The sequence below is a fragment of the Benincasa hispida genome, chromosome 5, assembly GCF_009727055.1.
Source record: "Benincasa hispida cultivar B227 chromosome 5, ASM972705v1, whole genome shotgun sequence".
Lineage (NCBI taxonomy): Eukaryota > Viridiplantae > Streptophyta > Magnoliopsida > Cucurbitales > Cucurbitaceae > Benincasa > Benincasa hispida.
Window position 1 is genome coordinate 57,094,563 of NC_052353.1, and position 15,349 is coordinate 57,109,911.

Consider the following 15,349-nt stretch of genomic DNA (forward strand, 5'->3'; position numbering starts at 1 on the left):
CTTACTTCTATCCATCTCTTAAAAAATCCTATTTTATACTAATTTTTGTAAGTTCAAAATCTATAGACACTAATTTACTTTTATCACACTTCTATCCATCTCCTAAAAATTCTTATTTTATATTGATTTCCACGAATTTAAAATCTATACACACTAATTTACTTTTATCTTAATTTTACACTTGCCGGCGATTATCTTAAATGTTATGACAACCCAAAATAATAATGTTTTACTAATCAGTTTTAAAGATGGTATATTAATAAGTTAAATAATGACAATAAATATATATTAAAATAAAATCATATTGATCCAAGCCAAATTCAGTGGCAAATTTTCTTTCAAATTTTTGTCGTGTGATTTTGATCCAACGGCTGAGTTTAGCAGCCACCAACCCATGTTTTGGTAAATTATTGGTATATAAAATAAGTCCGATAATATTCCCACCCTCTTAGGGTCTGTGATAGGTAGTTGATTTTGTAAAATTGATTTTTAAATAATTAAATTTATGCTTGATTCGAATTTTTTAAAATAATTTTTAAATATTTAAAAGTAATTTTAAAATTATCATGTTTGGTTCTAAAAGTGATTTCGAGTTATCAAATTATTCAAAATTTTATTTTTTATTTGAGAAATTATTATTTAACTAAATAATTATGGTAAATATCTATTTCTATTTATTTTATTGTTAAATTCTTTATGCATGGTTGATATTTTGACTAAGGTGAATGTTTATAATAGATATTGAAAGAAAATTCAATATATATATAATTGTTTATTTTATTAACAATTTAGTGATAGAGAATGTTTGTCATCTTTTGTTCAAGTATTTAATATTTAAAAAAAAATGATTTCATAAATAGTTAACCAACAATATTTTAACAAAAATTGAATTAGATAGCCATCTCGAGACCGATTCCCAATAAATCACTTAACAAAATTCACCTATCAACTAATTGTTAGCATAAATTCTTAATATCTATATTGAATAGATAAACCCTAGGATCATTCATGCCAAATTGTCAAGAATAATTACATACCGGTTTCCATTGAGAAACTAATGATAGCTTCAAGATGATGATAGATAACTATGGTCTTCCTCAACCAAAACTCCGAAGGCCTTTAGTGGGATCTCTCTCTAGATGGGATTCAAGAAAGACTGACTGCTTATTGTTTTGGTATATTGGGGACCATAACTCTAAGGTCTTTTTATATACTAGTTTAATTAGGGTTCCCATTAAACCCTAATTAACTAGGAATAAGTTTCTACCCATTAAGTCCATACTCAATTAGGAATCTAGGGCCTTAATTAATTCAATTACATAATAGGACTCAATCTAATAAAATAACCCAATGTGATAAATTATTAATCCACATACATAGCCCATACTTTAATTAAATATATTATTATTTAAATATGTCTAATAATCTCCCACTTGGGTTATGTCTATGTACCTGATATAATTAAATCACATAAACCTTAAGTGTGCATAAACAAGTTATTTCAATAATAGAATTCTTCTTTAGTTCAATTTGGTCCATCTCCTTAGCACGGAATCAAGGTGGCTTTCGTCACTACCCTTGTAACTAAACCTTCCTTGATCACCAATTCCAATACATTTAATGACATAGATCAAATATGGATGGATAGCATGGAAATTACATGCAAAGTAATCTAAATCATGCCTATTTCCAACTGGTCCAAATTCCTTAATGAGATCATGTTAAAAAACTTTATGCTAAACTGCATGCATGGATAAACGAGTTCAGATAATAAAACATAAATCATCAACTTTATTTTATATAGAAAATAAACAAAATAAGGTCAAAGAACATCCTCAATAACAAACTCCCACTAAACCATGGAATTAGAAAAGTGACTAACACCCATGTGAGCAACATGCTCATGAAAAACTTTAGGTGGTAAACCTTTAGTCAATGGATCTGCCACCATAGAGTTTGTTCCTATATGTTCTATCGAAATTTGACCATTTTTAACTCTTTCATTAACAACCAGAAACTTCACATCTACATGCTTTGACTTCATATTGCTTCTGTTGTTATTGGAATACATCACTGCCGACTTATTGTCACAAAATAATTTTAGTAGTCTTTCTATGCCAACCACTATCCGCAGCCCAGTGACAAAATTTTGCAACCATATTCCATGATTGGATGCCTCATAACATGTTATAAACTCCGCAGCCATGGTAGAAAAAGCCATACGTGTTTGTTTAACACTTTTTTAGGATACAGCTCCTCCAGCCAACATGAAGATATAGCCTGAAGTAGATCGCAAAGTGTCTTGACATCCAGCATAATCAGAATCAAAATATCTAATGATCTCCAAAACTTCTGATCTCCGATAAGTGAGCATATAATCTTTTATTCTCTGTAAATACCTCAAAACCCGTTTGGCTGCTTTCCAATGATCTATCTCCAGGTTACTCAAATATCTGCCTAACACTCTAACTACGAACGCAATATCTGGATGCGTACATATTTGGGCATACATTAGACTTCCAATGACCGATGCATAGGGAACCTTCTGCATCTTCTTAGTCTCGAGTGTGGTCTTGGGGTATTGACCTAAATGAAATTTATCACCTTTGGCGATTGGGGTATCTCCCGGTGCAATCTTTCATGCCAAATCTACTCAAGATCTTTTCAATGTAGTTATTTTGTGACAATCTCAAAATACTTTGAGAACGATCTCGCAGTATTTCAATTCCTAATACAAAAGAAGCATCACCAAGATCCTTCATCTTAACATTTTTTTTTGAGAAATCTTTTAGTGTCATGCAATAAGCCTACATCATTATTAGCTATGAGTATGTCATCGACATATAACACCAGAAAGATTGATTTACTCCCACTGAACACTCCCACTGAACTTGTGATATACACAATCTTCCATAATGTTCACTTCAAAACCAAATGAGGTTATCACTTCATGGAATTTGTGATACCATTGACGAGAGGCTTTCTTGAGACCGTAGATGGATTTCTTTAATTTGCACACCATAGACTTTGAATTACCAGACACAAAGTTTTCTGGTTGCACCATATAAATCGTCTCATCAATGTTCCCATTGAGAAACGCAAGTTTTTACAATCCGATTCTGGTGGGTAGCCTCTATAATCAGATGACTAGCCAGTGCCATGGATTGCCTTTAAAAGATTCTTTGATGAAAACCAGAAGAAATTCTCTTTGTAATAATGCCTTTCTTTTGAGTAAAACCTTTTTACAACAAGATGAGCCTTATATCTTTCGATATTGCCATGTGAATTCCCTTTTGGTTTTAAATATCTATTTACAACCTATGGGTTTCACTCCTGATGACAGTTCAACAAGTTCCTAAACGTCATTGTCTTTCATGGATTTTATTTCCTCTTCCATAGCACTTATCCACTTTTGAGAGTTAGAACTTTGTAAAGCTTGTTGGAAGTTGATTGGATCATCTTCCATTACGCCTATATCATCTTGATGTTCTTGAAGAAACACAATATAATCATCTAGAATTGCATTTCTTCTCTCTCTAGTAGATATTCTTAATGACACTTCTTGAGGTTGTTAAGTTTGAACTTCAAGTTCAACAATGGGGACTTCATTGTTGTCTTGTTCTATAATTGGTTCAATAATGAAGTCAGGAATTGAAGCCTGAACATCATTTGTAATCACATGAGGAAAAGAAACCAATTCCTCTTCAAAGACAACTTTTCTTATGTTATCTTCCCCTTTAAACTCAACATCCTCAAGGAATCTAGCATTTCCTGTCTCAAACAATGATCTAGAAGTGGGATCATAAAACTTGAAACCCCGAAAGTGCTCAAAATACCCAACAAAATAGCAGCTAATAATTCTTGAGTCCAATTTTCTTTCATTAGGCTTATAAGGTCTAGCCTCAGCTAGACAACCCAAAATGTGAAAATGCCTAATACTAGGCTTCTTTCCTGTCCACATCTTATAAAGGGGTTTTAACTACTGCTTTACTAGGTACCCTATTAAGGATATATGCTACAGTCTTTAGTGCCTCACCCCAGAGGGATTCTGGTAAAGAAGAATGACTAATCATACTTCTTACAATATCCGTAAGTGTTCTATTTCGCCTCTCCGCTACACCATTTATGCTGGGTTTGCCTGACATAGTGTATTGCGGGACGATTCCACATTCCTCTAGGTATTTAGCAAAGGGCCCTAGACGTTGTTCACCTGATCCATCATATCTACCGTAATATTCACCACCACAATCAGATTTGACAACCTTAATTTTCTTTCCAAGTTGAAGTTCGACTTCAGCTTTGAAAGACTTGAAAACGTCCAAGGATTGAGACTTCTCATGAATTAAATATAGGTACCCATATCTTGAATAGTCGTCTATGAATGTAATAAAATATTGTTGTCCATTCCAAGAGGTCGTAGGAAATGAACCACAAATGTCTGTATGTATTAGTTCTAAGACGTCTGAGCATCTGTTGGCACCTAATTTTCTTATGTTTGTCTGTTTTCCCTTAATACATTCCACACAAATGTTGAAGTTACTAAAATCAAGGGAATCAAGAATTCCATCTGACACAAGTCTTTGAATTCTCTGTTTAGAGATGTGACCTAAACGCTTGTGTCATAACATAGTGGAATTCTTATTTAATTTACACTTTGTACCACATGAATTAGATAACAGGATCTTGTTAAATGAAGCAAAAGAATCAAGCATATATAGATTATCAATTAAAGAACCGGTACCAATAAGCTTAGAATCTTGAAAAAGACTAAGTTTATTATTTCCAAAAGAACAAGAAAAACCAAATTTGTCCAAACTGAAAATAGAAACTAAATTCCGTGTAAATGACGGTACAACAAAAGTCTCATTCAGATCCAAATAACAACCAGTTTTTAAAAGTAATCTAAAATTTCCAATAGCTTCAAATAGAACTGCTTTGCCATCGCCCACATAGATGAATCTTTCAACATCACTTGGCGGCTGGCTCCATAGGCAACTCTGCATCGATATACTTATGTGAGTTGTAGCATCAGAATCTATCCACCAAGTATCTGTAGGTATAAAAGCTAAATTAACTTCAGAACAAACCAAAGTAAGAAGTTTACCCTTCTTTACACGCATTTGGCGTACTTGGGACAATCTTTTTTGAAGTGATCTTTCCTTTTGCAGAAAAAACAAGGATTTTCAGTAACTTGTTTCTTGTTTTTATTCTGCTGAGATGTCCCTTCTACAGTATCCAAAAATTTCCTTTTCTTCTTATCACGAGAGCATGTTGCCAAATGAGCACTTTCTGTTATTTCTCTCTGAATCCTATCTTCTTCTTACACACACTGTGAGATGAGTTCATTAATACTCCATTTATCCTTCTGAGTATTATAGCTTATTTTAAACTGAGTGAATTGTGCAGGAAGAGAGATAAGTACCAGATGCACGAGTAAATTTTCATTTATCTCGGTACCAAGTGCCTTTAATTTACCTGCGAGATTGGACATTTCCATAATGTACTCCCTTATGTTTCCATTGCCCTTATACCTCATAGAAGTTAAAGAAGTCAAAAGACTACTTGCTTCCCTTTTCTCATTTTTAGCAAAATATTTCTCAATTTGAGCAAGGAACTTATTGACATTTTCACTTTCCGTGATAGAGCCTAAAAAAGACTCCGAAATGGAGTGCCTAATGATCATCAAACATATGCGATTTGACCGTTCCCACTTCTCTATATTAGCCATATTTGGCTGTTCCTCCGTAGAAGTAAGTTTATCGATCCTTAATGCAAAGTCCAAATCTATACACCCGAGAAGTATCTCTAGGCTTTCCTTCCAAATCTTGAAGTTCGATCCATTCAACTTAGGGATTGAACTCAGATTTCCAGATATTTGAGTAATACCAATTGAAACAATAAACAACAAAACATATGCTCACAATTAAAATATAACAAAATAATTTCACATATGTGGTGGGCCCTTTTAACAAGATACTTAACACAACATTGATGTCCAACCTTTGGGCAAAAACACCAACTGTAAATGGTACTCTCAACGTAGTAATCAAAGTACTAACAATTAACCCTGTCAAAAAATAGCCTTTCTTTGGACCGACTATTTTTCACATGAGCAATCCTTATAATTGTCACATACTCATTACCACATGCATACCCACAATTTGGCCAAATAATTATCTTCCTTTGAGCCGATAATTATCTGCATAAATTCATGAATATGCACCTCTTATATTTTAGAATTAAATTAATCTAGATAACAGAGACTACTTTGGTAACATATTATTTTGACCAATTCAATCGAAAATATAAGACACAATAATATAATAATATTATTATGCAAAAATAAAGGAGGAAGAAACACCAAATAGTCTTTACCAATATTCACTTAATAATTGCATACACATAATACATCAAAGCAACATAAACATGTGAATATCACCAAATATCATCAAACAAATTTAAATTTAGTCTACAACACGATCAATTACTTTTGAATCCACAACATGATTAATTAAATTTAACTTAAATTCATAATATGATTAATCAAATTTAACTTAAATTCACAATATGAACAATCAAATTTAAACTTAAAATTTACAAGTGATTGATCAATTTTAAGCTTAAATGCACAAATTTTCAATTAAAATTGAGATTTAAAAAGAAGATTATCAATTAAAAAAACTTGATTTTAACCCATGAGAGCAATCTGTTAAGAAAAAAAAAAGAAAGAAAAAAAGAAAAAAAGAAAGAAAAAAGAAAAGAAAAACCAAAATAAACATTATGAATTCAAGCCAACATTGTGTCGCTTGCATCCTCAAATGGTTGCGACCAATTCCTTCACGTCGGCGACCCAATTCCCTCACGCCGACAAGACGAATTCTATTGGAAATATGGCAAGGCAACAAAAATTATAATGTCGAAGACCTTTGACTATATGAATGAATTGCTTTCTACCTATTACCGGCATGAAGTGAGGGTTTCAGCTTCCCTATTTTTTTTTTTTAATTCTTTAATCACTAAAAGAAATCAAAATTGAATCACAATATCATTACGAACATATACCAACAATTTAACATGAAATTCATGCTCTGATACCACTTGTTAGCATAAATTCTTAATATCTATATTGAATAGATAAACCTTAAGATCATTCATGCCAAATTGTCAAGAATAATTATTCCATTGAGAAACTAATGATAGCTTCAAGATGATGATAGATAACTATGGTCTTCCTCAACCAAAACTCCGAATGCACTTAGTGGATCTCTCTAGATGAGATTCAAGAAAGACTTATTGTTTTGGTATATTGGGGACCATAGTCCTAAGGTCTCTTTATATACTAGTGGTTCCCATTAAACTCTAATTAAATAGGAATAGGCTTCTATCATTAAGTCCATATTCAATTAGGAATCTAGAGCCTTAATTAATGGGCCCAATCTAATAAAATAACAAATGTGATAAATTATTAATCCACATACATAGTCCATACTTTAATTAAATATATTATTATTTAAATATGTCTAACACTAATTTTTTCAAAACCAATTGAAATGATTTAAATTTTTTTAAAAATCAATTTTAACTCATGTCAAATACCATTTGAAAAATGATTTCGACAACAGAAAAAGTGATTATGACCATCTCAAAATTACTTCCAAACATAACCTTAGTTATCTCGTATGATGTTTTTAGAGTAATTTTGTGCAGCGTTGCACTCATCTCCACGTATCCTTTTTCAATCCCAAAGAAAAAAATATATTGATTTTTCATTTAAAAAAAAGTTTACCACAGGTAGGGGCAACCTTGGGACACACCCGATAATTTTTCGTTGACTTATTGAATTACTCTTTTGAATTTATAAGGCAATTGGTTTTCGTGATTTTATTTTTGATTTTTAAGGAATCCCATATGTATATTTTAAAAAAAATTCTTTTATATATCCATTTAATGTTAATTTCTAGTTTTTCTTTTTCTTTTTGAGTAAAATCGAAGGAACCAAACTAAATAGGTGACAATCTAAACGCATGATAGGTTGATTTTCTATCTAGTTAAGCACTTCATACCATATATAAATCACATTGCCCTTTCGATACTATAAGTTTTATATTTATTTATTTGTTTGTTTTTGCAAAGGATAATTTTTTTCTTTACTTGCAATAATTAGTTGGTCCATCTTTTTTATACATAGAAAATAATTAATTGGTCCAAAATAAATAAATTCTCATAACATGAGATTGTTTCATTCCTATTTTGCCCATGTATATCTTTTTTCTTGAAAATAATTAGCCTATGTATTCTATGGGCTAAGTTCAAACATAATATATATATATTTTTTAAAGTAACGATAAAAATAGGATATATAGGAAAGAAATTATAAAAGTAAATTGATAAAAATAGGGTAATTACAAAAGTAAAATGGAAGAAAAAAGTATTGACAAAAAAAGTTGCAAAATCGTGTATCTGGTTGATAAAAATCGTGGCCTCCATGTCAGTATATGACTTGCTCAATGAAAACCAAACTCGTGGATGGGGTCTACAATTTTCATATTTTTATTTTAAAAAAAATATTAAATTTGAACAGAAGAATTGATTAGATGGTTGATGTGGCAAACCCTTCTCTTCTTTCTCTGTCCCCTTCGTTCTTTCTCTTTCACTTTCTCCTTAAAATGTCAATCTTTGTAATATACTGTCACCTCAAACCCTAATAAAAGCATTGACAAATGACAACCAAAGGAAAACCTTAATAAACAAATAGAACCCAAGTGAGTTGTTTGGTATTTTTGCCTCGTCCCTTGTCTTGAGCTCGACCTGGTGGCATCTCGATGTCGAGGATGAAGTCATCATCGGAAGGATTTTCAACTTCGACTATTGACTAGTCGCCTACAAGAGGATAATTGTAACCAATTCCATAGTTCATGAGTGGTTTTTGTAATTTTTCCTTCATTTCTGTCTTTTGTCCCATGAAGTTACTTCACGAGACAAACTTACAACATTATGAAAAAATAAATACATATTGTGAAAATGAATAAATTGTCTCGTGAAGTAATTTCATAAGAAAAACTTACAACATTATGAAAAAATAAATACGTTTCATGAAGATGAATAAATTATCTCGTGAAATAACTTCATGAGACAAACTTGTGAAGTTACTTTTCAACATATAGATGACATGTGGCTAGGAAATCGTGGACCACATCCACGATTAAGCCTTAAATCGTGGATCGGGTACCCGATTTATACTCGATACTTGTGGACCCCATCCATGATTTCACAACTCAATATTCAATACTTTCAAACCCACCCTATTTTTGTCCATAAATATTAAAATAATAATATTTTTTTTAAAAAAAAAAATCTTATTCTTAGTCAAAGAAACAAGAAGAAAATGAATAGAGGACATAATAATAGTTCTTATATTATTCATTTCAAGATCAAAATGGGATGGCCTATATATAAAACCACATAAATCTCTCATATATCTTGGGTTTTCCTAAGGCGATCACTGAATTAGATTGTTCAACAACAATCATTTTGCTACGAAATCTAATGTTTATATGAAGAAATTTGGGAGCTGGCAAAGGGTTTTCAAGAAATTCCATTTTCTTATGTATAATGTAATAGGAATATACAACGACTCATGAAGCTACCGTGAGAACTAGAAGATACATGTTTTAAAGTTATGGTGTAATTTTTTCCTTTATTGGGCCCGTTCCCTTGATTTTTCTAATTCTTATGCCCATAAGGCCTACTAAAGTAATTTTCTTCTAAGAAAAAAAAAACTCATATATCTTAAGATAATAATATAACTTTTGATGATATTATTGTTCTAAAAATTTGGATGGTGTGACGATGCTATGTGATTAGGCCACTAGTTGTGTACATATTGCAAATATCTCACATCATATCTCAGGCGTGTGCTCACCATTATTTTTTGGCATTCCATACAAGTGTTTGCTACCTCTTTTTAAAACCAAACTATGACTTGTTTTAAGAAAGTTACAAAAAGAAATTTTGTTATTTTATGTACCAAATTCACACAATCCTTTGAATTAAGAAGATATATTAGGCAGAGTTGTCACTTCCCAAATTAAGATACTCCCATCAAAATTATTTCCCTTTCTCAAATTCATTCACCAAAAACAAAACCAAATTTCTTCATCTCTATAAATTCATCATTCCTCTCTGAATCAATATATCTCAACTCAATGGAGTTTCTAAATCCTTTTTCTTTGTTGTTTTTCTTCTTCTCTCTTCCTCTTTTCATCGTTTTTTCACGAAGCTTACATTGTAAACTTCGTTACCCGCCTGGCCCCAGCGGATTTCCCATCATCGGCAACATGTTGATGATGGACCAACTCACCCACCGTGGTCTTGCCCATCTCGCCACCATCTACGGTGGCCTCTTCCACCTCCGCCTTGGCGTCCTCCACATGATGGTCGTCTCCACACCAAACGTGGCACGTGAGTTCCTTCAAGTTCAAGACATCGCCTTCGCAAATAGGCCTGCGAACGTTGCGATCACATATCTCACTTACGACCGTGCCGATGTGGCCTTTGCCAATTACGGTCCATTTTGGCGCCAAATGCGAAAGATTTGTGTCATCAAGCTCTTCAGCCGCCGACGCACCGAGTCATGGGCGTCGGTTCGTGACGAAGTCGACGCCCTAGTCCAAATGGTTTCAAGCAAAATCAGGCAGCCGGTGAATATCGGTGATCTAGTTTTCAGCTTGACACGAAACATAACGTACAAGGCCGCGTTTGGATCGAGCTCGCACGAAGGACAAGACGAGTTCATTAAGATCTTGCAAGAATTCTCTAAATTGTTTGGAGCTTTTAACATTGCAGATTTTTTGCCATGGTTAGGATGGATTCATGCTCGAGATTTCAATGAAAGAATGGCAAAAGCTAGAAGAGATCTTGATGTGTTCATAGATAGCATAATCGATGAACATTTACAAAAGAAGATGAAGAAATTAAAGGGAAAGAAAGAAGATGAAGAAGAAGCTGATTCAGATATGGTTGATGAATTAATGGCATTCCTTGCTGATGAGTCAAGTAGTAATAATGAGTTCGATGATTCACAATCAGTTCTTAAGCTCACTAGAGACAATATCAAAGCCTTAATCATGGTAAAATTTCCACACATTACTTTCCTTTTAGATTTTTTTTTTTTTTTTTTTTAAATATAAGGAATAATTGATCTTAAAATAGATTAAGTTTCAAATTTGTTTAGGTTTGTTTGATTTCTAAATTTTTAAAAATGATATCTAATATATTCTTAACTTTCAATTCGGTGTAGTCTTGAAATTTAAAAATGGTCTAATAGTATTAAGGCTCTTAAACTTATAATTTAATTTTGTGCCTAATAGTTATATGAAGTTTTAGTTTTGTGTCTAATAGGCAATTGACCCATCCTATATTTTTGAAAACTCATAAATCTTTCGAAAAAAATAAAATGAAAACTAGAGTTCTATTAGACATAAGATTCAATTTTATATCATAATGATTAGTTAATCTTTAATTTTTTTTTTGAATATATTAACAACTTATTAACATAAAATTGAAAGTTAACTCATTAGACATAGTCTATTAAAAAACTTTTAAAACTCATAAATCCACTGGACACAAACACAACAGTTTTGATCTAAACTAGAAAAAGATTAAAGTTCTTTTACATGAGGTTGAGTCTTAAATGAGAAATATTTAAAATAAATTAATTACAATATTTTAAAGGATTTTTTGGGTTATTGCTAGACTTAATTTTTTTCTAGTAACGCTATATTTGAATTAAAATAATACTTTATTTAAAAAATCAAAATTATATTTTAATTATGCTGTTTTTGTTAAATTATATATATATTTTCTAGATTTGAAAATATTTGCTTATTTGCAGAAGAAAAAAGGGAAGATACTTACTCATATTATACTAATATAGAAATGCCCCTAAAATTTATGGTTGAATATTGGCTAGAAATGAAAGAAATAAAAGGGTTAATTATTACCTTTGTTTTACTTTAGGTTATATATTTTTATTATTTTTTAAAATTTTCGTCCCTGTATTTTTTAAATATCTATTTTGATTTCTTTCTTTTTTTTTTTTAAAGTGGAATTTTGATCTCCTTTTACAAAATTTTATTCAAGTGAAACTATTTAACACATTTTATTAATGCTACATTATTTATGCTACATTACTAAAATTTCCAACGTGGATAAATTATTGGATTAGAAAACGATATTAATGGCCGATTGAATCACAAATATTATTTAATAGATATGGATATTAGAGATCTAAAATATAAATGTCTGAGTTTTAAATATCTGGTATACTTAATGTCTGTATTTTGATTTGCAAAATAATCAATGTATGGAAGTTAAATGATTGAGTTGATTTACTAATTTTGTATATAAAAACTAAAACTAAAACTAAATAATTACTTAATAAAATATAAGATAAATTAAATTTAATATTTAAAATATTATTTTATTGACTATTATTTGATCATATAAAATATCGATAAATGAATATTTATTATTTAAATTATTTTATTTAATTAATAAAAATAATTAATTATAATCAATAATAAAAAATATATTTTAACGTAAAATATCAATAATAAATTTATGAATTGAAATTATCATAAATGTATTAATTAATTCTAATATGAACATGATGTATAACTTATATGAGTTAGTTTTGAAGTAAAAGGAATTTAATTATTAATTTAAGAAACTTTAATATATTTTTTTTAATTAACTTTTCAGGATGTAATGTTTGGCGGAACGGAAACAGTAGCTTCAGTGATAGAATGGGCAATGGCGGAGTTAATGAAAAATCCCGAAGAGCTCAAAAAGGTCCAACAAGAACTCACACTGACCGTTGGATTAGATCGGATGGTCCACGAATCAGACCTCGAACATCTCCCCTACTTAAAATTCGCCGTCAAAGAAACCCTCCGCCTTCATCCGCCGATTCCGCTGCTCCTCCACGAGACCGCCGCCGACTCCTCCGTCGCCGGTTACTTCATTCCGACTGGTTCAAGAGTCTGGATCAACGCCTGGGCGATCGGCAGAGACCGAACCGCTTGGGAAGAACCGGACCGGTTCTGGCCAGGGAGGTTTCAAAACGACACCGCTCCAGATTTCAAAGGGAGCGATTTCGAGTTCATCCCGTTCGGGTCGGGTCGACGATCTTGCCCCGGAATGCAACTCGGACTTTATGCTTGTGAGATGGCGGTTGCGAGTCTTGTTCATTGCTTTTCGTGGAAATTGCCGGACGGAATGAAGGCCGATGAGCTCGATATGAGTGACTCGTTCGGACTCACTGCTCCGAGAGCGATTCGACTCGTTGCCGTGCCGAGCTTTCGACTTAACTCGCCTGAGTTCGAACTCGAAGGGAAGAGACGGGAAGATGTATAAAATAAATTGAAAATAGAAAGAAAAGATTTAGATTGTTGGATTTTAAAAATAATTTTGATGGTTATGCAAAGTATATTTCTTTTAATTTTTTTTTTCTAGTTTCTAGTTTTAGTTTTAAATTTGGTTTTTTTTGTAGAGTTTTTTTTTTGTACAACAATTGTGAAGATGAAAATTGAACTTATGACCTCTAAGAATGAAGACCATGTTAATCATCAAGCTAAGCTTACTTTGGTATGTTGTTGGTGAGTTAATTACATGTTTGAGAGTTAAATTTATTAAAATTACTTTTGTCACGCTCAAAATCACTTCGAAACACGACTTTAATCACTCAAAATTAATATATTAATTTTAAACATTTAAATGCAATTTTCATTATTAAAAACGTGTATCATAATGATTTTACAAATGACAAAATCGAATTTAATTATTTTAGAATCACTACCAAACATGCTTGAAGTATGGATGAATTGTTTTGAATAGAAAAAAAAAAAAATCCAACATCACTTAATTTTGATGGTTATGCAAAGTATATTTCATATTTTTAAGGGATATTTTCACATATAGAAGAAACGGTTAAATTATATACAGAAATAATAAAAAAAATGTCGATAGACACTTATAGACTTTTATCAGCGTTTATTAGTGATAGACTTCTATAAGTTTCTATAAGACTTCTATCAACTTCTATTAAAAAAGATTAAAAATTTGCTATTTTATGTAAATAGTTTTACTTATTTTTCTATTTTAAAAAAATTTTCTTTTTTAATTTCTAGTTTTAATTTTAATTTTTTTTCTTAGGCTGGTAAGAGTTAAGTGCATATTTGAAAGTGATTTTAAAATCAATAAAACCATTTATGTCATGTTCAAAATCATTTCGAAATACAACTTTAATCACTCAAAATTAATTTAATATTTAATTTTACACTTTTAAATACAATTTTTATTTCACCAAAATTAATTTTGAATCAATAAAAACATGTTTTACAACAATTTTAAAATTAACACAATTGATCAAATATACTGGTTGAATTGGTTTGGATTGAACAAAAAATCAAGATACAAAACTTCAAATTACTAACTGTATTAAATTAAGGCTAAATACATTTAGAAACTCAAGTAAATTAGAAAGAAAGATTCTCAAATAGATGGAACAAATTTACATTAAATTTGAGTGGTTTTTATTGTTCATATTCATCTATTTTTCTCTATTTATTTTGGAAAGAGTTACAAATATATATATTCTAATCTGGTGGAATTATTTTAGAGGAGAATAAGTTTTATTTAGGTGATTTTGAACTTATTTTAGATAGAATCTGATAGATTATTTGTTTGAGATTTTAATTTTTTTAATGAATTAATATTTTAATTAATACAACTTAGGTATAAATTGATAATACAAATTATCCCACTTTATTTCGTTTAAATCCTAATATTTAGATCTTTTTTATGATAGGAGGTTCTTTTTTATGTAAATAATGTTAATTATAGATTTTTTTTTTTGGGAAGTTGGGGTAGCAATGTTAGGGTTAGTAATTATGGCTACCCTTTTTAAACTTTTTAAATATTCAAATATCAAATACTTTTCAAATATTTTCTATTTTGAATTTTTTATTATTCTGAAACTACTACTGAAGTTTTTTATTCCTTCACCTGCGTGTTCTTTCCCTTTTTATTTCTTTCTTTCCTCTCTCTACACCTCATTTGAATCTAGTTATGATAGGAGTGACCATTCAAACAGAACCGTTTCTAAAAACAGAATCGAACAAAAAATTTAATGAAACAAAAAAAATATATGATTAGGTCCAATTTGAAGAAATTTTGAAACTAAATTAATTCGGTTCGATTCGGTTTAATTTTGAAAACCGAATTTTAAAACTGAATCGAATCGTTTTTAACTTTTTTTATATATATATATATATATATTTAAAAAGAG

At 30.7% G+C, this 15,349-nt stretch overlaps 1 protein-coding gene across 1 annotated transcript; it reads left to right on the plus strand.

The window, feature by feature from the left end:
• The first annotated feature begins 9,944 nt into the window (after positions 1-9,944).
• Positions 9,945-13,435, plus strand: LOC120078529 (cytochrome P450 84A1-like). The gene is made up of 2 exons (XM_039032804.1): positions 9,945-11,129; positions 12,763-13,435. Exons 1-2 carry the CDS (start codon positions 10,206-10,208, stop codon positions 13,414-13,416), a joined length of 1,578 nt encoding a protein of 525 aa, XP_038888732.1. The 5' UTR covers positions 9,945-10,205; the 3' UTR covers positions 13,417-13,435.
• Positions 13,436-15,349: the final 1,914 nt, after the last annotated feature.